This window comes from Euleptes europaea, chromosome 8 (genome assembly GCF_029931775.1).
Source record: "Euleptes europaea isolate rEulEur1 chromosome 8, rEulEur1.hap1, whole genome shotgun sequence".
NCBI classification, from domain to species: domain Eukaryota; kingdom Metazoa; phylum Chordata; class Lepidosauria; order Squamata; family Sphaerodactylidae; genus Euleptes; species Euleptes europaea.
The window spans coordinates 54,184,298-54,209,207 of record NC_079319.1 but is presented as its reverse complement, the minus strand read 5'-3'; the positions used below and the strand labels follow the sequence as shown (position 1 = coordinate 54,209,207).

The following is a 24,910-nucleotide window of genomic DNA, read 5'->3' as shown; positions in this document are numbered from 1 at the left end:
AGTTTAGCTGTAAGTAGCAGACAGAGTAGCAAAACAGTTTGCTGCTTTCTCTGATTAATGGGGGAGGTGGAGCCAACCACAAAATACCAGGGAATAAGGTTGTCCATAACTCTGACAGTAGGTCTTCAAAATTTCAAGCAGAAGCTCTGTTTAAAGAGATGTCCTTCAAAATTAACAGATTATTTTAAAATATTTTTCTTGCATGTACCCAAAAATTACACTTATTGAGCTATCTTAGAAATTGTATCTGTCAGTTATCGGTCTTCATTTTGCAGACGTCTAATGCACTTTTACTTTTGATAAGAGCATTAGATGTCTGCAGAATGAAGACAGATACTGCCAGACACGGTTTCTAAGATAATAATGATTCTTTACATAACACCACTGTCTGTGTTATACTGCAAACATCAAACACTCAAAAAGCCCCACTTGGCCCACTTTCTAAAAAATTTTTTGGTGGGTGCCAGGAAAGGTGCTGGCAGGTGGCAGGGCACCCATGGGCACCATACTGGGGAACCCTGCTCTACACTCTTGCTAGATGCGGTGCTTGCTCAAAGACATTTAAAAGTTATAGATTATTTTTGCCCACTGTGCCATATTACTTGTTTTCTTAGATTACCACACCTCCCTGGGCCTGTTCTGCAGGACAGAAATTTAATAACTTAAAAAAATAGGGGTGCTTTCTTTCAATCTGAAATGCAGCAAGAAGCATCTCATGAGTGATAGGTATTAATCCCTGAGAATTTCATTCCAGTGGGATAGGGGAGAAAATTACACTCTTATTGATTATAGTTCTATGAATATTTGTAAGACTAGGAAAAGAAATGGATCCACCCAAGTTTGACATCTGAGGGAACCTTGTCAAGGTTAAGAATGTCCCCAATTTTTCCCTTAGGGTGGTGCTGACCAGTGATCTCCTCAAGCCTAATGTCTGTCCTGATTGTGCCAGAACTGGAGCTGTGCTGAGAGGGATGATAATCACTCATAGGCTGCAGTAAAAACGTAGTAAAAAAACCTCTGCCTCCTACTGATTATAGACAGCAAGTATGTAAAAGTATGTGACAGAGGGCAATTTGTCTATCAGTCTTCAAACTGCACACATTCTTATCTTCAACTCTTTAGATAGACTCTATAGTTTATGTGGAGACAATGCTTAAAGCAATTTACATGTGGATCCAGAATATTTCTAAATTAAATCTTATATTTTGTGATTTAGGATGATCCTGCATTTGAGTAGGGGGTGGACTAGATGGCCTGCATGGCCCCTTCCAACTCTATGATCCTATGTTTTCCCTTGCTAAATATAGGACAGTTTAAAATGGAATCTTCCACAAAAGTACCGTTATAAAATTGAGAAACGGTTATATTTTCAGAAATCTACATTAAAAGATTCTATTGTACTAACAAGACTTTTCACATTTCATTATTTATTGCAAAATTTTCAAATTGCTCATAAATGAAACTTCTATATTTGCACATTGTACAGTCTAATAACTGCTGAACAACAAAAATAAAAAGCTATACAAAATTATGCTAACTGAAATGATTGTTACTACAACAAAACGTTTCTCTTTAATCAGTATAAAAGTATTAATGACAGTAAAAACAATATTTTTTTTGTTTTGCTTTTGCATATTTCAATATACAGGTCCTTTGTAAGCAATCTGACTGTTTAGCTTCTTTTTTCTGGATGATCCATTAACTTCAGATGTAACGTTTGTGGTTTGCTGCTGCCTCTTTGTGGGAGAAGATGAGACCCATTCTACTTAACTGCAATAAAAATAAGAACAAGTCATTCTAGATACAGAAATCGTTATCAGCTTAAAGGCCAATTTTTCACCTTTCCCCCCTATAGATCTTACATTCTGTTGGTTATAAGAATAAATTAAGACTGTTGTTAAAGGATCACCAAAACAATCCCATTCTCCATTTACATCTGCTGAGGGGATAAGTGTTGCCAAATCCCAATACAATCGAGGAGCACAATGCTGCATGGGCAGAAAAGCCTTCACTGCAGTGACACCTTGTGCCAGCAGGGGGCTCCCTGAGTTGGTATTTTGACAGGAAGACGGAGTGGAATTGAGGGGGGCATAATGAGGAAGAGGGGCACCTGGAAACCCACGCTAGCCCACATTTTTATCCAGCCCTTCTTCCAAGGAGCTCACAGCAGCATACCTGGTTAAACCCGCCACTATTCTGTCATCCTATGCGAGTGACAGATCCAAGGGAAAGACTCAGCTGGGTCCATGGCTTCAAGGCTGAGTTTACATCTGAAACTTGGCTTCCACAGACTTAACACTGCACCACAGGGGCTCTTACCATGCTGCCTCTGTGTAGCGGAATGGAATGAAGGGGACTGGGCAAAATGGAAGGTATTCTGGGACACGTAAGGGTAATGGTCCACATGCTAGTCACTTTACTGACTACTTTCAGACATGTGCATGCCTTTGGGCAGCCTTTCCTCTGGGGGAATGTAGCCAGGTATGGAATCTGGGATAGTCTTACATGCTAGTAGCCAGGTATGGAATCTGGGATAGTCTTACATGCTAGGCCCTCATGAGCGATGGCTGCACACAGGGCCCTTTTGGTACTAATTAACTGACATGTCTGGATGGGTGAAAGGTGGAATGTTCATGGTAGTCTACAAAGGCCTCATCCTGGGCCTGTGTCTGTTCTTGTGGCTGTGTGGTTGAGGGGGTTGCTATGTAAATACGATGTCTGGAGTTTCAGTCCCATTGCTTCTTTTTCTACCTAAAATATTAAAATATTTATATCCTGCATTTCAAAAAGAACCTTCAAGGTGAGTTCTGTCTTATGGAGGCCCCAAACTCACATCCCATTTTCCACCACTCTGCTCTGTTCCACTGAGTTAACAGACAGCTTTTATTCGTTCCTTATCTTTTGACTCCCTTCCCTCTCTCTTGCAAGAAAAGTTTTCCATCATAACATTGTGTGTGTATATGTGTGTGTGTGTGAGAGTGAATGTAATATCATTAATGTTGTCAGTGTGGACTCTTCTTCTGGGAAGTTTCTATATTCTAGACACAAACCTCTGACTGCTAGGCTATGCAAGACTCCAACTGAAGAGACAAACATCCATGGGAGCATGCTCATGTCTCATTGTAAGGGAGGAGTGGAAGTACACCAGTCATCGTGACATCCCCACTGTTGCCATGTTTTGGCTGGTGAAAACTATGCGTGCATCTGCAGAAGCCACCTTCAGCAAGTGACAATGCCATTAATGGGTGGCAGCAGAGTTTCCGGGGCTGTGCAGGGAGTGAGAGCACTGGTTTTGTTTTGGGTTTTTGTTTCTAATGGCATCATGCTGTTGGCTTTAATGCTGGCAGTGCATAGAGCTGTAATTATGTTTATGCCTGCACTATCACTGGCACAGTACAACTATAAAGAATATAAGACAGAATACTGGAGAAGGGTATCACAGTATTATGGACCCGGATATCAATCCATGGATGTTATAACAGCTAAAATGACTGCGTAGTCATCCAAGCAGTAATACATTCCTAAAGGCTTAATATATATTTTATGAATAATATAATGCAGAATTGCCATGACTTCATTGCTGACACTATACCTGAAAATTCATGCCAAAGAAAGCACCCAAAAATAAAAGAGCAGCTTTTTATTTGAGTTCAAGTACAGATCAAATTAACTAACCTTTTTTCTATTTCTCTCCGCATTCTTTTTGGAGGACTGGGACCGTCATTCACATCAAGCGCTTCCGGTCGCAGTGGTGATTTGGTGCAACAGCCTGTTGGGGTCATACCTGTAACGATCACAAATATGGATGCTATTTTAATGCTAGTAATTATACATTCAGAAATAAAAGCTCAAATGCATAAATATCAATTAGATTTTACAAGATTTTGCAGCCCACAAAATTTTTCTGCAATTTTAGGAATATTATGACCAGTAATACCTGATGCAGTGTGTGTGGATGAAATTGGACTCAGAGGAAAAAACTTTTATTCCACTCTGTGTATAGCCTGAACCCCAAGCTCCATCCCTTTTAGACTCCAGACTGAAAAGATGCAAGCAACATGTCGCTTACTTCCCTTAACAAGTTGAACTCCACGCCCTCCCTGGCTGAGAGGCTCAAGCCTGTGCACTGTTCCCTACCACTGTCTGCCTTTCTACTACATTTTTATCCTTTCTTTCCTCCCGGGATCTCTAAGCGGTTTATACAATTCTCAAGTCCTCCATTTTATCCTCACAACAACCCCATGAGGTAGATAAGGCTGAACGGGGAGGATGGGGCCCAGCCCAAGATCATCCAGTGAGCTTCATGGCCAAGTAGGTGTTTGAACCAAGGACAAGAGAGACACATTCTGACCCTCTACTCACTAAGATGCAGTGACTCCCTGTTGACCGGTTATATTAAAAAAAACACACACACACCTTGATCCTTGCTATTTTGGGTGGTGGTGGTGAGGCAGGGACCGGTTTGTGATCTTTACAAATAGTTGGAAAGATAATTACAGGCAAGACATGTAACATCACAAATGCATTACAGGTAAGACGTGTAACATCACACACACATTCCCTGAAGGCTGCCCATCCAAATACTAACCAGGCCTGGCCCTGCCTAGCTTCTGAGATCTGACGAGATCAGGCTAGCCTGGGGCTATCCAGGTCGCTCCCATGCGCACACATATAAAGTGAGAAAATCTGTTGCACTATAGTCAAGGTTTTTTGGAAAATAGACATTTAGACATTTTGTACATTCAAGGAAATGCTCTTAGTCATTACAGAAAGAAGAATACAGGAAGTCACTATTTTGCTATATATTTGTTTTTATTGAAAGCCAATAAAAGCTAATAGAAATGTAATATTTTTAAAATGCATGTTTTATACGTTTTTGCTGGATGACTTAAAAATATACTTTTGTTTTTGGGTTTTTTTGTGCATTTTATGATTATAATGTTTGCTACCATGAGAACTGGATGGCTGAAGAACAAACTAAATGTAGAAAACACAATAAACAAAGATAAAATCAGAATGCATTAATGAATTCTATAATTAATTTTGCCTGAGGCACGAGAAGTAGCACAGTTAAAAGAAGTATATTTACATTTGTTAACTTTTTGCCTTCGTGACGTATGAGTGAATACGTGACATACCTATTTTCTCCTCTATTAACTTAAGATTCGTCTCTTGCTCTGCAAGTTCTCTTCTCTTTTTTTGCATATCTGGAGTATTTGATGACTGCTCGTGCTCTTTAAGTTCTGCATGGACTTTATTAAGTCTGACAAATGCTGAATGGTACTGCTGAAGGAGTTCTAACAGGCAAAAGAACATTTGAATGTAATTGCACATTGTAAGCTATTTCTACTCTAGAACAAACAGCTTAAGAACAATGGTAAATAACAGAAAACTTTCTGTGGTCTCTTAAAAACCACTTCATAGACAATATTTTCTTACATGGGTATCATATCCTTGTAGCAAAAAGATGTATAAAGTATTTACTCTATCACCTGTGTCAAATGAACAATGATTTTGCTTTTTATTTCCCATATATTTCCTGTACATGTAAACTATACATAATGGGAAAATTATTGTTAGCCCTAACATCACAGGGTAGAAGACATTCATGTCCCCTCATCAAAGACTTGATGATGATGTACCCTCATTCCTCCTCCTAATAGCAAACATGATGGTCTGATTCCTCTGTAAGAAAATTAAGTGGTGGGGAGTCCTGTATATTCAGGGGACTCCCTAGGCATGCAAAAATAATGATTTATAATTAAAAAGATCCCAGATCCCACCACCATCCATCTAACAATACACAACAAGGACTGAGCAATTTTCATTGCCCTTCAGGAGGCCTGGAATAACGAGGAGGCAGCTGTCACATTAGGAGGAAAAAGGAAAGTAGGTGGGAAGGAGGAATTGGGCTCCTTGTAGCCTGGCCGGGGGTGGGGGGTGGGCATTAAGGATGTAGGATGCATAGCATGAGGTAGAAGAAGAACAGTTTTTTTTAATATGCCGACTTTCTCTACCACTTAAGGGAGACTCAAACTGGCTTATAATCACCTTCCCTTCCACTCCCCACAACAGACACCCTGTGAGGTAGGTGGAGCTGAGAGAGCTCTAACAGAGCTGTGACTTGTCCAAGGTCACCCAGCTGGCTTCGTGAGTAGGAGTGGGGAAACAAATCCAGTTCACTAGATTAGCCTCCGCCACTCATGTGGAGGAGTGGGGACTCAAACCCGGTCTCCAGATCAGACTCCACCACTCCAAACCATGGCTCTTAACCACACCAGACTGGTACACATCCCCCAATTCTAATTCCTCCCTTCACAAGACCAAAATGCTACTCTTAAGGACTGTGAAGCTAAAAGTTGGGGAGAGTGTGATATTTAGGATAGTAAATCTTCCATAAGCTCCTAACAGCTGCTAGAGTCCTGGAATGATAGGAGAGAATGAAATTCAGTTTGAGGTGTATATCCCCCCCATCCCCCCCCCAAACTCTTCCATCCTGTGTAGGAATGGAAAATGAAAATAGCACCCCTCCCTGCCCTTTATCACTCAGGCTTGAGACTAGACTTAACAGCTTCATGTTTATGTATCCCTGGAACAAAGTAGTCTGCACTACAGGGCAACTGCACTATCTGCAGGATCAGGTGAGCTGAAAGCTACTCATCTAGCCCTACAGCTCAGTAGTTTTGCTCTGTGTGGGAAGGAGGAGAAATGGATTTCACAACAGTTTATTCTTCCTCAGTTTCTCACAGGATCCCAACTTAAGAACATCAATTACAGCCCATATTCCTAAAGGCATAAGCACTTTTTATAATCACAAGAGGAGGCAACTGGCAGACTATTCTGCTGCTCTGGAATAACACATGCACAGTTGCACAAACTGGAGTGCTGAACATTATCCAATCTGTCAAAGGACATGGAGCTGAACAAATGAACCATAGCCATAATGATCACAGAATCTAAGAATGGATGCTGATGCATTTTCCCTAAATATCTAAAACCATTCAAAAATTTATTAAATTACATGCAGAAATTTTGTATGGTACAAAAATAAAACAACTGGAAACCAATAAGGCAGAGGGGTTGAATTAATTTGTTACGAGGGCCGGATATCACAAAAATATCATTTGGTTGGGGTGGGCCATGTATACCAGCCCAGATCGGCCATGTGTACCAGCCTCCAGCAAGCTCGCCAGCCCAGATTGGAACTGGGGGAGGGGGTTGTTTGCCTCGGCTGGTGAGCCCATAGTGGCCTCACCAGCCCAGATGGGGAGGGGGGGTGGCTTCCTTGGCTGGCGAGCCCACAGAGGGTGGCTTCCTCATCTGGCAAGTCCAGCATGAACATTGCCCTCCCCCACAGCCCCCAACTTCAGCAGGGAGGGTGATCTACATGCTGGGCTGGAGCCCGTGCCTTCCAATCCCCGCTCCCTGTGGGCTCAAACCTCCATGTGGAGGTCCCAGCCGGCAAGTGCCGTGGATTGGAAGGTCCCCGCAGCCCAGAATCGGAAATGGGGGTGGGCTGCCTCGGCTTATGGGCCGGATAACAGCACCCTTGCAATAAGGTAATACCAAGATTTGTTACATAAGATCTGCAAAAGTTGTGATAACATTAAACATTTGTCCAATCCATTTGTCTTTACAGAAGGGTAGGAGCTCAAATCCAAACAGATGTCAAAAAGCTACAGGGTTCAAGTGTCTATTGCCATTAGATGCATGAGGAAGACTTAACTAATAACATATGAACACATTTTAGTTAAAATATTCTAAATAAATTTTAGGTGTAGCAAAAGCTACAAGTTCTATAACAGATTTCATATATTATGTTCTGAGCATACCTGTCTGTGCAGAGAGACAGTTGTAATTTTGTGGCAGAGGTGCTGCAAATACCATTCCTCTAAGTTTATCCATTGAAGGAGCTTTATTCTGAAGGCCTCCAAATTTTCCATTGCTGCGAATTCTGTCTCCTTCTCTTGTCAGTAAAGTTGGGCAATATGCAATTTTAACAACCTATGTAAACAAAAGTAAACAGAAATAATATTTGATATATAATATGGATTATATTAGATTACAAATAATATTTATTATGTGGAAAGTCTTAAATCAACAAATTTACTTAAAAGTTACAGCTTGGTTATACATCCCTCGAACAGGGAAAACTGGAAAGTTTTTTTCATACCTCCAAGACTTTAAGTCAGGGGGGTTGGATCCAGAGCAAAATTTCTGCATGCACTAGAGTTTTTGTGCAAGTGGAAATACAAGAAAAAGAGCACAGTTGTTGATTGCACTAAATCAAACTTACTGTATACCCAAGTTGCATTTTTGCTGCTGCAAGATGTTGTGTGTGACCAGTTTCTGGACAATATAATAGTTAGGGAGGAAAGTGCTAGGTGTTGAACAAGATCTTGCACCAGCAAAACTGCATGAAACCCATTCATGCTTTCACTTGCACATCCCTGGATCCCAGCCAGAACGTTCTTTCTCCGGGACAACAGGAAACAGAAACAGAGGAGCAATTTTCAGGAGGGAGACTGACGGTGTAATCCTAAACAGAGTTACATCCTCCTAAACCCACGGACTTTAATTGATTTAGAAGGATGCAATTCTGCTTAGGATGGCGCTGGGAGAAATCCTAAGCAGGCCTTCTTGAAAATGTCCCATTTTATTCAGTGGGGCTTATTACCCAGGGAAGTATTCTTAGGATGGTGAACAAAATCTCTTTCTCTCAACCAGGACTAGGAGGACATCCTTGAAACACTGATATTTCCAAAGGCAGTTATCCAAGACAAAGCCCTGAAGATAAGTTAGTTATAACTGTAAAACATTTCTGCCAAAGGGTACATCAGGTGAAGCCACCTTGTAGCACCATGGGAAGGTCTGATGGCAGGACGCCATATGCCCATTAGAGGTATAATATTTTTATATCAGATGAAGGAGTAGAGGATATTCATGAGATATTCAGACATCCTACACAGCAAACAGTTTATTAAAAAGGTAAAGGTCCCCTGTGCAAGCACCGGGTCATTCCTGACCCATGGGGTGACGTCCCATCCCGACGTTTCCAAGGCAGACTTTGTTTGCGGGGTGGTTTGCCAGTGCCTTCCCCAGTCATCTTCCCTTTACCCCCAGCAAGCTGGGTACTCATTTCACCGACCTCGGGAGGATGGAAGGCTGAGTCAACCTTGAGCCGGCTACCTGAAACCAACTTCCGTTGGGATCGAACTCAGGTCGTGAGCAGAGCTTTTGACTGCAGTACTGCAGCTTAACACTCTGCACCACGGGGCAGTTTATTAACATCTCCAAAAGCCTCCTCGAAGAAGGCTGCACAGAGATTCTGAAAACAACTAACAGCTGGCTGCCCACAAAACACTTGGGTAATAAATACTTTACACCTGTACTGGGAGACTTCTCCTTTTAAAGGGACATTACACAAGAATCATAGAACAGAATCATAGAATCATCGAGTTGGAAGGGGCCACCAGGGTCATCTAGTCCAACCCCCTGCACAATGCAGGAAATTCACAACTACCTCCCCCCCACACACCCCAGTGACCACTACTCTATGCCCAAAAGATGGCCAAGATGCCCTCCCTCTCATGATCTGCCTAAGGTCATAGAATCAGCACTGCTGACAGATGGCCATCAAGCCTCTGCTTAAAAACCTCCAGGGAAAGAGAGCTCACCACCTCCCGAGGAAGCCTGTTCCACCGAGGAACCGCTCTGACTGGTAGAAAGTTCTTCCTAATGTTTAGACAGAAACTCTTTTGATTTAATTTCAAACTGTTGGTTCTGGTCTGACCTTCTGGGGTAACAGAAAACAACTTGGCACCATCCTCTATATGACAACCCTTCAAGTACTTGAAGATAGTTATCTTATCACCCCTCAGTGTTCTCCTCTCCAGGCTAAACATACCCAGCTCCTTCAACCTTTCCTCATAGGACTTGGTCTCCAGACCAAGAGGAATATTTTATGTCTATGTTTTTATTGAACTGTTTATTTTATATACTTTATTTTAAAATGCTTTTTAATATTGAAACACTGACAGAAGTAGACTGGTTTACTGGGATTTTCAGGAGGAATGCACATTGGTTGTCAAGCTCTAGAACCTTTGTCTCATCAGAGGAAGAAAACACATTGGCTTGAAAGACAGAAACTCTTGAAACAAGTTGCCATTCAATTCCTAACTTTTGTTGTCTTAGAAAAGGAACCTTCCAGAGGGGCTGAGGTATCCTCCCAATCCGTACTATGAACAGAGCATCAGACAGCCGAAGGTCCATACCATATATATTAGCTGTCAAGAGTGTGTACGAATTTAAAGCCCTGATGTGGACCATGGCTAAAATGTTTACCCAATGAACATTCCACCAGTCTCCCTGTCAAACTTAAAGGGATTCACGACATGAACTAGCCCATTCCTTAGCAAGCTTATACTGTACCTGCCCATGGTGTTCATCACTACATAAAAAGGGGATATATCACAAAGGGGACCTGGGCTCATAAAAGTTATGCCACAATACATTTTTTAGTCTTCTGTTGCCACAAGATTTTGGCTGCAACAGACTGACATGGTTATATATGTAAGTAGTTTATTCGTTATCTACATCATTACCTACAGAAATTGGAAGCTCTATATTTTTGACTAGACATAAGCATTTCTCTCTAGGTCAGAATGCTAAAAAAGTAAGTATAAATCTGGCCATGAATCCAAAGCTTGGAAAATACAAAGAAATGATTGAACTATTTCTGAAGATGGCTAGGCATGACATATATTCTCAACAGATTTAAATTATGACTTTTTTTTCTAAATGCAAAACATTATTTTCCAGCACTTAAAACTCCTAGACAACCTCTAAAACACTGTAAGAACCTGCATAAAATTCAGCAAGCCCCATGAGGCTTTCAGATGGAGACCATTATATTTTGTGTATGACTGAATCCTGTTCTCAGTCCCTTGCACAATTAGACAAGCACAAACAAACCCATCTGAAGTTGTAATACATACATACCTCTTTTCTGTAATGATTGGCAGCATCCAAACTGTCAACAATAATGGTGTCTCCTAAGATTAATCCAAACACTACAAAGTCAAATTAAACAGTGAGATTTCAATAAAATATCATACAATCAACCATTGTGTAATCTACTTTTCACATTCACATCAGTACATGACATCTTGACATGATAGTTCGTTAAAACCTTAGAATTTCAAACAAGAATCGATAAAATTTTCCCCAGAATACAAGATGGGAACAACTGTGATGAATATAACATTATCAAGCATAAGGTATAGTAATGAATGAAATTTTGAAGTGGTTATTACATAGTGGGTAGCCGTGTTAGTCTGATTGCAGTGGTAGAAAAGACCAAGAGTCCAGTAGCACCTTAAAGACTAACAAAAATATTTTCTGGCAGGGTATGAGCTTTCTGAAGAAGTGAGCTGTGGCTCATGAAAGCTCATATCCTGCCAGAAAATATTTTTGTTAGTCTTTAAGATGCTACTGGACTCTTGGTTATTACATAATCTTGTTTTCTTCAAAATGCTAGTAGAAAGCATGGGCCAAAATCCTACCTAAATAATTTGGTTTAACAATGAGCTCCACAAACGATTCACCAAAAGAGCATGCTATTTCCAAAGACTTTGTTGGTATTAATTATCTATTAACAACTGCCATAAAATATTTAAAAATCATTAGGTATATTTTTGCCTTTCACTGCAAACATTAGAAACTTGTATCATTCAACATGTAAAGATGACCACTGTGTTAATAGTCACATTTCTGTTTACTTATTTTGCCCCAGCTTTCCATAGTTTTAGTAAACACTTAAAAAAAACCTTTAAAAACTGTCAGCCTTTTCTCTCTCTATCTTTTTACATTATAAAACATAAAGCCAGAAAAATGCTGCCACTAAGACGGTTTGTGTGTAATATGATTCCAAGTCCATCTCCACGACCATTTACCTGTCTGGCAGTTTTCTTGGTGTTCTGGAAATGTTAGCAAATGTCTGGCAAAGACTGGATTTCCAAGAGGACTGAAACATTTCTTTCCGTTTCGCAAGTGAGGTAAAGGCCTGATTGAAAATAAGTTTTAGAAGTTACAGAGGGGTAGAAGTATCAGTCTGTTGCAGCCAATACAGCAAGAGTCTTGCAGCACCTTAAAGAACATAACGCCACCAAATATATGAAATGATACTGAAAGAAATACCACAGTGGTATCAACACATTTATTGTGTTGTCTAATGAATAGAAGTCAGAATAAACCTGTCTGTCTCTGAGGTAACGTTCTCCATAGACTGTCTACTAAACATCCGGCCATGGAGTATTTGGCCAGCATCCGGCCATTCTGCTGCTAATGGGCAACCAGAAGAAGGGCGACCTGAATCAGTGGGTTGTGTGTTGTGGCCTCCCGGGGGGCTCCCGGAGTGGAAGAAAAGTCTCGTGGGAGGGGCGGGTCTCGCGCGGGGGGGGGGCGAGGTCTCGGCCTTGCCCTTCTTGTGAGATCTTCAATTCCCGCGGCACAAGAGACCGCGTGGAGAGAGGACGTTGGGGCGACGGGGTTCTGAAGCCCCTCCCACATGTATTTAAGGGACAGCCGCCCGGCCGCCGACCTCTTTCTCAGCATACTAACTAGAACCACGTGAGGAAAAACTGATTCTTAGGTTGCATTACATGTCACCATCAGATCTCATGGATGTAATCCTCCGAAACCGGTTCTTGTGCAACTTCTATTCTTTTCAGTAGTTTGTGGAAGAGAACTTTTTCAGTTCCTTTGAGGATTACCCCAAATTATGTACGCTACATAGTTTTTTCTAAACTGTGAATTTGGCTTATGCAAATTCCAGTGTTTATTTTAAAATATAACCCTGGCACATAGTGTTTGTGGTGTAGTGGTTTCAGACTAGAAACTGAGAGACCCAGGTTTGAGTCCCCTCACTGCCATGGAAATTCATGGGACCAGTAACACCCACCCTGCCTAACCGACCTCACTTTGGATCCCCATTGGGGGGAAAGGCAGGGTATAAATCAAGTTAATACATAATTCTACTTATCTGACCTCAATGCACCATCTTTTAAAATGCAATGTTGAAATCAGAAACCCAAAACAATACTGGTCCCTTGATGTTTACTGCACAAATAATCTGAGACAGAAACCTTTCGAAGTAACTTGCTGTACAGTTTTGCCCACAGAAACCAGTGTCGCACTTACCTATAACTGTTGTTCATTGAGTGGTCCTCTGTGCAGGCACACATGGGTACTGAGCATGCACACTACCCATGTGGGACTGCACAGAAGCCACGAAGATGAACTACTTTATTTTATTTATTTAATCCATTACTGCCCTGTCTTTCTCCCCTGTGCAGACCCAAAGCAGCTTACATCATTCTTCTCTCCTCCATTTAAGAGGAGAATTTAAGTACCCTGTGAGGTAGGTTAGGCTGAGCATGACTGGCCCAGCGTCACCCAGAGAACTTCCATGGCATGAGTGAGGAATTGAACCTGGGTCTCCAATGCTCTTAACCACCACACAATACTGGTATGTAACTACCTCTATGCATGAGAATATTGAGCCATCACTAGTTCCCGTATGCTTAAGGGCCAAGCTTCATATGATGTTAGGGATCCACGATCAGATCCCTTAAAGCCCAAGCAGTCACAGTGGTTCTGACATTAAACAGGGCCATGGACACTGGGGTGGGGAGGCAATTAGCTCTTTCCCTTACATCATTCCTCCATTCAAAAATGCACAATTTCTGCATAGTATGGAAAGATTTATGTTTGAACACATGGATCTGCTGCCACCTTGTCTAGCTTAGCTCTGTAAGAAACTAGCGTGAACATTTTTACTTGGAAGAATATTTGCAAAAATCAACTCAAATCTTAGATGCATTTACAACACAGTAAGTCCCACTGGGTAAATATGGACAGGATTGGGCGGTCAAGCGATAAAAGAAGCAGACAGTGCAATTTCTCAGCCACATAAAAACTTACTAAAAAAACAAAGCTGAAAATGTCCATTAAAACGGGCTCTTGAAATCAAAACATATTTAAATTAGAAACAAAAACACATTTTACCTGTTCCAGTCTGGAAGATTCTTCTTGTAAATAGAATCAAGAGGCAATACTTGCTGCCGGCCCTTAGTTTCATCAAAGATACGACGAGCAGCAGCAGTTGTCAGAGTGACTACACAGTCCATGTCACTTGCCAAATGCCATGAGATAACCTTTGCTGCTTCATTCTCTTCAATCTGTGCTAAGTGTGCAATCTGGTACATGAAATTTTAAAAAACTAATTTGAGGGGATCAAAGTTTTCCAACTATCAGGGGAAGAATATTCTTCCACCTTCAGTCCAAACAGAAGGCTGGGATGTCAGCTTCAGCCTTGAGACAGGGCTATCTTTGCTGGGACTGCTGAAAATCTCTCCCCCCACCCCTTTGCCATAGCTTAAAAAGGAACAAAACGCTGTACAGGAAAGTGATTAAACACATGGGGTTACCGCACTTTATATTCCCAGTGATGTATTAAGAGTTTGAAAATGTTATAAAAAACATCGCTTTAAAAGGGTTTTTGGATACTACGGCTTATAAATGGTTGGAAAACGTCTTCACAGCTAAAGGGGCCAAACAAAGTGCGAACAGTATTTTTTATAACGTTTTCAAACTCTTAATACATCGGTGGGACTACATAGAAAGTGCGAATAGTATTTTTTATAACGTTTTCAAACTCTTAATACATCGCTGGGAATGAAGTGCGGTAACCCCCACAGAGACAATTTTTTGCATTATCCATTAGTGGACACGACAATTTGCAGAGCAATGTGGTATTTCCCTTGCAGTGTTAATGGCTGCTTAAGTGGCATTAGTAAGTGACCTTGGAGAAGTGTGTACCCATCTCCCATTTACAAGAATGAACTACTATAGTTCTTTAATGCTGCTAATAAAACGTATTGCAAAATGCAGTTCTGATCCATGTATTCTGGACATTTCCAGAATTTAAATCTATTTTGGCAAAAAGCTTTTTACTTTATCAATGATACATTAAGCAGTAATATACCACCAGATCCTAAGATAATTGTGTTAGGATATTTAAAAAGATTGGTTGCTGCTTCAGATACTGTCTTTATTCTGCCTACAGCTGCTAAAATGGTTATTTGTGGCATACTTGAACAAACCAGAATCCTTTTCTATAAAAGACTAGATTAACAGTATCTGGAATCTAGCCATACTAACTAAATTAACACACCAACAAAGGTTGCAACAATTCACCATGTACAAATAAGTTTTGTGAACTGTAAGTGATATTTATTATATATTGGAATGAAAAGTTATAAGACAAAACATATCCTTTTGCTTGTTATGGATTGTTGTAAACACCCGACTATCATCCCCCTTTTCTTTCCCCCTCTTTCTTTGTATCAAGTTCTTATGCAGTGTAATATATGCGACAATTACAATACAAAAACTCAAACTGCAAAAAAGGTATTTATTTTATGTAAATATGCAAGATCTTGTACTGTGAAGTGCAAACAAGCTGTTCTCTTGTTTTGTTAGAAATGTGTTGATGGTATGAATACAAGAAAAGCATAAATAGGAAAAGGGGTATGTGACAGACAGGGCCTAAGTCCCTTTAATAAATCCCCCTTCAACCTTGCTTGTGTTAGGGAAAGCTCTATCTCAAAGTCTGTCTTCAGACAGAAGTCGACTCTTTTACTATGATTGTCAGGAGGAACCTACACTGGTTGTCAAGCTCTAGAACTGAGTTTTCCTTTGCAGCTGGACGCTAATGGGCAGACTGAGGTCTGTATGTTATTAAGCAACATTAAAATCTAACCAAGATCTCAGAAACCTAGGGGAAATTTGTTAACACTCTCACAGTAGTTTGCCAGTTTCTGATTCTTTCTTTCTGAAACAATGTATTGTAAAGTGAAATCATTTCTCCCGTCTAGGTCTGATGTACCATTACAAATTTTAAAACTTTAAATCTTTAACACCAAAATCACTGTTTCACCTTACAGGGAAATAAAAGTTGTTTTCATCACCTTTGGTTTCCTTCTTGGTTGTCACAAGCAGACAAGATTATTACCAAGGCAGGGGAGAGGTGAAGTGTACCTCCAAAGCACATTTGAAGAAGGTGGGACTATACTTTTAAATATTGGTATAATTTATCTTGCAGGTGTTCAGCCTACAGAGAATTTACTAAGTACTTTCTGGCCAGTTCCTAACATATTCTCTGGCCACTCAGTTTTTTGAATTTACCCTGTGATGGGAGTGGGTGAGGGGAGTTAGTCCTCAAATTTCCCAAAAATAAGTAACACGATACTACAAAGAACATTTGTGAATACCCACAAATGCATACTGCTGTCACAGGCTAAGACGTAGATAGGTAGAACTATTAACTGCTCTGCACGGAATTAAGGATATGCTTACCTTGCCTAAAACATCTTGGCTGCCTTTAGGATAGTTGGGAATTGCACATGTTCTTCTAGGTTCCCTTTTTATTTCTTCCTGCTTAGATAGCTTCTGTTTCAGAAGAGAGTCAACATGCTGCAGCTGAAAATTAACAAAATATCCTTTACTATGGTTGCCGTCCTCCAGGTGTCGGCTGGATATCTCCTGGGTTTAGAACTGAACTCCAGGCAACAGAGATCAGTTCACCTGGAGAGAATGCCCACTCTGGAAGGTGGGTTCTATGGCATTATACCCTACTGAGATCCCTCCTTTCCCCACACCCCGCCCTCCTCAGTCTCCACTCCCAAAATCTCCAGGTCTTTCCACGGGAGGGACCATGGCTCAGTGGTACAGCATCTGCTTGGTGTGCAGAAGGTCCCAGGTTCAATCCCCGGCATCTCCAGTTAAAGGGACTAGGCAAGTAGGTGATGTGAAAGACCTCCGCCTGAGACCCTGGAGAGCCGCTGCCGGTCTGATGTCTGAGTAGACAATACTGACTTGATGAACCAAGGGTCTGATTCAGTATAAGGCAGCTTCATGTGTTCAACCCAGAGCTGGCAACCCAATCATTTACTAGTATTACAGATACTCATTTGGTTATAATGGTAAAAAAAAGCCTTGTTATAATGAGTCTAATTAGATGCTCAAGCAACATCTTATTCCAGCTTGTCTTAAAAGGGCAGCAAAGGGAACCATTAAACTTTCCTCTGTAAGATTTTGCTGCAGTGGAATTTAGAATGTGTTCCTTTTTCAGTTTATACTGCTCTAAGTGACTGGCTTCAGCCTCAAAAAACTGAAATGACACTGCAACCAAGAAAATGAAAGCTATCCACTATGTACAGTGGATAACAAATTCAACCAGAAGGATAAAACGAATTTGCAAAAACTGAAAAAAAGGGGGGGGAAGGCACCCCATATTTTATTTGTATATGATGTTACATTTTTTCCCTTTAAATTTTTATTTTTAACAAACCAAACAAACATAAAACATTGAAACATAATCTCAATATAAAAATATACGTGAAGCTGGCCATTCAAAATTACAACTTGATTGCCAACTTCTTTGAATTACATCACTCTTTATTCTTCAAGTACGGTACTCTTCCATATTTATTAACACATTTATTACTTATTAAAGATATACCTAAATCTCTCTCATTCTGTCTGAATTTAATTCAATTCTGCTCCAGATGTTAAATAATGTTCAAGTTATAAGTAAGAAAGTGAATTCTGGCACTCCCAAATGTCTGGAAGTTTGTGATTTCCCCCCATCATGGATATAAAAATATTATTTAACTAGATAGCTTCAATGCAGATTGGTGGCAGCTTCAAAGCACTGTTCATTCGTACTTAATACAACAATCTGAAAGTTACCCGACATATGCTGGCAAACTGCTAATTAATGGAATCCTGGACAGCCATGTTCTGCCTAAACTGAGACTGCTCTCCCTCCTGCTTTACGTGTGACGGTGGCCTCATGCTGCATTTGCCTCTCGCGGCAAACCCTTTGCGTGCAAATGACCGCCATGAGAATCAACTCCTGCTACTCGTTTTGCCTCCACGTTTGATTGAGATACTTTGTCTGGATTTTGTACTTTTTGGGGGTGGGGGGAGGTGAGCCATTCTCAATGCAGGAAGGGGTGTATACAAATCCCTCAAACAAGTTACTGCAAAACATTCCTTTTTGTCATTTGTAAGTGAATTGAACTAACAACCCATTCTATTTGGCAGATACAGCACTGGACAAAGTGACTGTCATCAGCTTCCATTTCGAAAGAACTCTCTGCAATTCCAATTTCTATAAGCTGAGTCGCAATATGGAAAGGGGGAACCTACCCTGTCCTTTTGCAGCACGGATTGGAAAAAAAGAAAGAAGATGGGGCGGAATTTAAGATGTCCTATATCTTGTCAGATCTCAGAAGCTAAGCAGGGTCAGCCCCGGTTAGTATTTGGATGGGAGACTACCAAGGAATACCAGGGTTGCTGGGCAGAGGAAGGTACTGGCAAACCACCTCTGTTAGTCTCTTGCCATGGGTTCCAAAAATAAGTTTTAAAAGCTTTTGTAGTTTGGGGAAAAAGAGGGGTCCATTAGGAATAGGGCTATTATTTCAAGCTCTTCTTCCATATTTGTTAGATTACCTAACCGGTCATGAAATAAAGGAATGTACGCTTTTTAAAAAGATACTTCATTTAGATCTTTGGTGTGACCATAACCGAATGGCATATCTTTATGAGTATTTGATCATTAAGAAGGAAAGTAGCCATACAATGTTTACTTGAGGTAGGTCAATCTGCTGTTTTTTCAGTTCAGCCTTGAGATGGGCCTCTTTTGTTTCAGCTTCTTGAACCTGACCTGAAACAATATATAAATCAGTGGAAATTAGTTAAGGCTGGATGAAGGGTGATTAGTTCACACAGTATATTCATTACCTGATGAAACCAGTATCAAGTGATGACTTATATCTCAGATAAAACAAAAAATAATTCCTACGGCAATTGTTCATACACTCAGTGAAGAATCATTAAATGATTCTGGGGTCAATTCACACTGCTTAATTTCTCCATGTGATTTGGTATACTGGTCCATAACACAGAGAAAGGTGAGCATATAGATACCAGGCAATGAGCTAACAGCTACCTCTTGTGTTTGAATAGAAACCTCTTGTGTTTCTTTTCAGCTGTAGTAACAGAGCTGGCTGCCAGAACACTAGACTGTGTCCGGCCAACTGTCACCAGAAGAATGGTAAATGCCGATTTCCCTTGCGTTCCCTTCACTTTTAACCCCTGGACATGAATCTTGAAATCATGGGACCACAGTGGACAAAAACCTGAATATGTTGGGTGGAGTGTGTATGGCTGCAGTGAGGAGGGGCAACTGGGCAAAATCACCCCCTCCCTGTTCCGAAAACAGAAGATTTTGCTCAATTGCTCCTTTCACTGCATTCTCGTTGGAGACAGATCACGATGGGTAGAATCATAGAATTGGAAGAGACCACCAGGGTAATCAAGCCCAACCCCCTACACAATGCAGGAAATTCACAACTACCTCCCCCCCACACACACACACACCCCGTGGGGTGTTAGCCATGTTAGTCTGTCTGTAGCAGTAGAAAAGAGCAAGTGTCCAGTAGAACCGTAAATACTCACAAAATTTCTGGCAGGGTATGAGCTTTCATGAATCACAGCTATCTGAAGAAGCGAGGTATCTGAAGAAGTGAGCTGTGTGACTCACAAAAACTCATACCCTGCCAGAAATTTTGTTAGTCTTTAAGGTGCTTCTGCTCTTTTCTACTGACCTTTCTCTACTACTGAACTTTCTCTACTACTTAAGGAAGAATCAAACTGGCTTACAATCACCTTCCCTTCCCCTCCCCACAACAGACACTCTGTGAGGTAGGTGGGGCTGAGAGAGCTCTAGGAGAGCTGTGACTAGCCCAAGGTTACCCAACTGGCTTCATGTGTAGGAGTGGGGAAACCAACCCGGTTCACCAGATTAGCCTCCACTGCTCATGTGGAGGAGCGGGGAATCAAACCCGGTTCTCCAGATCAGAGTCCACCACTCCAAACCACTGCTCTTAACCACTACACCACGCTGGTGGCTTATAAAAATATATATGAACAGTAATATTCTTACATGACTTACTTTTAAGTTCAGACCGAAGCTGATTCTCAGTATCAAACAACTTTCTGTAGGAGTCTATTGACTGAACTAGATTGTCTCTCTGCTTTGTAAGTGTCGCCATCTGCTGTTGTGTCTTAAAATCTAGAGAAATCAAGATATTTTAGTACACTGGAGCCTTTAGTATTTCCCCTAAATATCACAATACAAAAAAATTAAATGACGCAATGATAGTTAAATAAATGATGGTAAGAAAATTAAAATTAAAATTAAAAGGACTATGGTTGGAAGACAGAAGTTTTATAGCTCAGAAAAATATCACACAGAACAAAGCTAACCGTTGTAAAACATGAATGGAAGGCAGTAAGGTTCCAAATATCTGTTCAAAGTTGGTATGACTGGCTCAAACACAAGAATATATTCAGTACTATGTCTTCCTGGACTATTTTCTGCCAGCACAAGAGCCTGAAAGACAAACAAAAATGTTTACATCATATTATCAAACATTTAGTAATGTTCATCAAACCACACTTGTAGCAAAAAGTGTTTTGCAATGCTTCATTCAATAAAAATGCTGGTGTTTAGTAACAGAACAATTTTTAAACATATGTTAAAACACTTGCTATAAAATTCTGCTACTATTAATCACATTTATCCCACACTTTAAGGAATAAAAGAGCAGCTTCATCTTCCCACCTAACATCATATTTTCACTGTACCTCCTATAAACACATATTAAAGCAGAATATAGAAAAAATGTGTACATTGCACACGCTCTTGATAAAATGATACTTGTTATTCCTTGCTAGTTTTTATTTAAAAAATACTATGAAACAACACTGAAATAACCCAAGTGAAAAATATAGTAAAAGACAGCATTCAGTTCCCAAGGTGGAGTTAAAATTACTGCTGTTACCATGGAAGGAGACAGTAGATCCCACGGGATCAGTGGTGTTAAGTGATTGAAGGGGCAATTCTCGTTTGAAGCACTAACACAAATGTTGCCAGTCTGCAAATACTCAGCGTGAGCTAACCAATGTTTGTACTTTTAAGTACCACAGATTTCAGCGAGAGAAATTCCATTCTATTGCAATGAATAGAAGTTGGCATGGGAGGAAGTAGGAAATATCCTATTCGCTTGCTAGCAGCAGCTGCTATCTGAGCTTTGTTTGTTTCTTCTCTGCTTGCGGTTACTTAGCCTGGGTGTCACCAGAGGCACAAGCTGAAGGAGAAGAGACAAAAGGCCTTGAATCTTTGGTTTGCAGCCTTTGCCCAATGCAGCCTAGTCTAGGATATGTGTGTTTTTTTCAGTTTGCTTTTTTATTTGTTAACCTAAATAAGTTGGTTGAATTTTGGGATTTTCTGCAAGCTGCTCCCCTGGCTCTTTTATGGACAAAGAAACACAGAAATGAATGTTTGCATGTATGCATGAATAAATAAAGCAATGCCCCCATTAGCATCTTGTCAAATGGTAAAGATACATTTATTCCAAACAAATGCAGGAAAACCTATCACTTAGTGCAAAAAATGAGAAGTTATACAAGTGTAAACAGGATACACTACTGATTTTGAAAATACCTCAGGTTAGCAATCCTGAAGACTTAAAGTGATAAGTATCCTCTATGGAAGACTCACCTCAATTTCAACAGTTCCTTTGTGAAATGGAAACTCAACTGTACTAGTATTACCCTGAAACAGTGGAATGTCTGCATCTTTCCCAGTGGAACTTTTAATTTTAGCCACAATTTTTCCATCTAAGTCATTCCCAGTATTGTTTCTGTATTCATCCTTAAATTAAAAATATCAAATTAAATATTTAAAGTGATTATTGCTCACATTTTAAGACTGAATATAGTATATCCACATATTCTGTGTCTATCCAACTTTTTTCACATCAAGCCTGAATGGTCCCCATAGAAGCTAAAATGACTAAAACAAGACTATCATACTTTGGTTATATTATGAAAAGACACTGGAAAAGTCAATGATGCTAGGAAAAGCTGAAGGCAGCAGGAGAAGAGGAAGACCCAACATGAGATGGATTGACTCTATAAAGAAAGCCATGGCTCTCAGTTTGCAAGACCTCAGCAAGCTGTTAACCATAGAAAGTTTTGGAGGACATTGATTCATAGGGTCGCCATAAGTCGGACGTGACTTGAAGGCACATAACACCCACACAGATCTTTGGGAAATGTACAAGAATAGTTACTGCAAAATGCTCTTTAGATTCCTGAATTCAAAATCCAGTTTAGTAATTGGGCTCAATTTTTTAAAAGGAAAACTGGGGGAAATTGTTGTTTTAGTTCAGGGCAGTTCAAAGAGAAATTCAGGAGATCTGAAAAGGCATCTGCTGAAAAAATAACTGAAAAAACATTCTCTCTTTTTAAATATTAACTTCAATTAACTTGAAACACTAGTTTTGATTTTTAGCATATCTCATAACAAATCTTCTCACTTATTTTAGCTGAGTGTTACATTAATCTGGCACACTCTACCTGAATAGATACTGATGTACAGATGTTGCAGCTTATCGGACTATTACATTATGCAAGATTACTTTAAGTAAAAGTGCTACAACTTGAATTTCTAAGTAGGAGCATTCATAGGCAAGACTGACTTAAACAGCACTTTCAGACAATTGGTAGCTATGATATACCAAACCACGTAAAAAAATTGCAATAGGCTGCAAAATAGACAATACAAAATCTCAGTTGTCTCTTCTGGCCATTTGTAAAATTGAAGCATATTTATTTAAATATGAACATTTTCGAGATTTGGGATTTCTTTTGTTAGTCACAGGGGAATTATAGGGCATAGCAACAGGAAAGATTTTCCTGGAAGGCTGGGCTTTCATTTTAGGATTTAATGACAATATTCAGAAAGAATAACTTTGAGGCCTAATGGTTGCACTTATAACAAGAATAACCCATTTGTGGGTCTTCATTTAGAATGAAAAGGAAGTAAGTGGCCCAAAGAAAAACAGTAAAACTAACACCAGTTGGCTATTTACAGTACCATGACTTGAATGCTTAGAATGTAAATTCAACCCTAATTACCATTATAATGAGGCTCAAGTCCTTGACAAGGGTCCGACTGCCAACAGAAGCAGCATTAGAGACTGCAGGAGTATGTGGCAAAGATGCTGGCATCAACCGCGCTGGTTCACTAGGCACCACTTCAACTATAATCTTAAGAAAAAAATACCACTATAAACATATGTAGACCTCATTTCCAGACTGAATGGTGATTAACAGCATTGAAGCAGAAGCAACCTGGTCTTTTAACACAGACAAAACAACAACCTGGTCTTTTAACACAGATAAAAACTGTACATTTAAATGTACAGCCTTAAATGTACAGCACTCCGACCCAATCTTTATTATTTTCAGCTTTTGCCAGAACATAGTATACAACCACGATCTTAAAAAGGATTTTAAAAGGGTAGGTATCAAATCAAAAGTATCTCCATAGTTTAACATAAATACATTAAAATGCTAAAATAGTTGCAATAAACATATTATACTAAAATTTACCTAAAAGTTAGTTGTGACCAATAGTGACATTACTATTAGTGGTCTCTCTCAAATGGACCTTAATAGGCACTGAGCAGAATTTAGCAACTTGGGAAAGACTAAATGTGTCCTCTTCCGAAAGCAGAAATTTCATTTCCTCTTCTTCTGAATCAAACTCCCTTAGGTTCACCAGTGGATGTATCAACTTTTGTCTAATGTCATAATAATTACATCTAAGAATAACACGGCCAGAGTCTTCAATTACACTCCGACCCAATTCATAAGCTTTGCTGTGATGGTGTTTGGTCACTGGTGGTAGCATGTGCAACAGACAACTATATGGATTGGACGGTTCCTATACAATTCTTACAGGTGGCTCTGGTCATACAAAACTGGCAGATACTGCTACAATATGTATGATTCAGGCCATTTAAATCAATTTCCACATTTGTTCTTTTCTTATTATTTTCAGCATTTTAATGCCAGATAATAAGCAAGATCTGATGTCAGAAATGTGTAGTATTGCTTTAATCTCTTCGCTAGCAGGAAATGTACAGTGGCTCATTGGTAGCCATGGGGAAGAGTCAGCTGCTGTCCTTTGGAACGCTACTAGAGTGTTACCAGCTTTTAGCCACCGCATCATAAGGGATGTGAGAGCAGAAACTTACATTCTCACTCATTAAAAACCATGGGTCCAATTCACACTTAAGCAGAAGTTAACATTTTCACCCTCCTCTCCTTCTTAAACCACAGAGATTTCGCAGGGAATGGGAAATCTGTGTGCTTCCCACATTCCCATTCAACTCTGCAGTCTGTGTCATGAAAATTTGCCACACTAGTAACTGGCATGGAGCAGGGAGGGATGGACAGGATACAGTCAGTATGAATTCCCTTTCCTTGCAATGCCCCTTCATGCGGACTATTGGGGAGCAGAAAGAGAAAACATGGCTCTCTCAAACCTTATAAGGATGAATCTGTACTCTGCTAGACTAGGCCCCATCACTTTAACTGAACATTCTGTTGACTTTCAACCACTGCTATGGCAGCCAGATGAAAACTGAACAGATCGCTTCCTTTCTCCTCTTATAGCCCCTGCAGTTTCTCCTTCCCTCTTCCTGTTGTCAGGCATAATCTTGGGTTGCTGTAGCAGCTTAAAATGTCACTCCAAGTTCTGCCCCTTCCCCCGTAATATTTTATGCATATGCAGAATCTACTGTCACTGGGATTATTGGAGGGAGTCAATTTTTTTTAAAGCTTTTATATTTTCCTGCAAACTTGGAGTTTCCCCTGGGTGTGCAGAAAAAGATACCTTAGCCTTGTGTGCCCCTCCCCCAGATTT

The 24,910-nt window shown here is 40.2% G+C and overlaps 1 protein-coding gene across 1 annotated transcript in view; it reads right to left on the bottom strand.

Annotated features, from left to right (window-relative positions):
• Window positions 1–1,677: 1,677 nt before the first annotated feature.
• SMCHD1 (structural maintenance of chromosomes flexible hinge domain containing 1) overlaps window positions 1,678–24,910 on the bottom strand; it is a 79,225-nt gene continuing 55,992 nt past the window's right edge. Inside the window, exons 36-48 of the mRNA XM_056854934.1 lie at window positions 23,116–23,247; window positions 21,695–21,847; window positions 20,398–20,524; window positions 20,084–20,203; window positions 18,708–18,793; window positions 16,420–16,542; window positions 14,068–14,258; window positions 11,955–12,064; window positions 11,002–11,072; window positions 7,833–8,004; window positions 5,139–5,297; window positions 3,676–3,784; window positions 1,678–1,770 (exon numbers count right to left, since the gene is read on the bottom strand). Of these exons, the coding sequence (XP_056710912.1) occupies window positions 1,767–1,770; window positions 3,676–3,784; window positions 5,139–5,297; window positions 7,833–8,004; window positions 11,002–11,072; window positions 11,955–12,064; window positions 14,068–14,258; window positions 16,420–16,542; window positions 18,708–18,793; window positions 20,084–20,203; window positions 20,398–20,524; window positions 21,695–21,847; window positions 23,116–23,247 (1,557 nt within the window). The 3' untranslated portion in view covers window positions 1,678–1,766. The remainder of the gene's footprint in view (window positions 1,771–3,675; window positions 3,785–5,138; window positions 5,298–7,832; window positions 8,005–11,001; window positions 11,073–11,954; window positions 12,065–14,067; window positions 14,259–16,419; window positions 16,543–18,707; window positions 18,794–20,083; window positions 20,204–20,397; window positions 20,525–21,694; window positions 21,848–23,115; window positions 23,248–24,910) is intronic.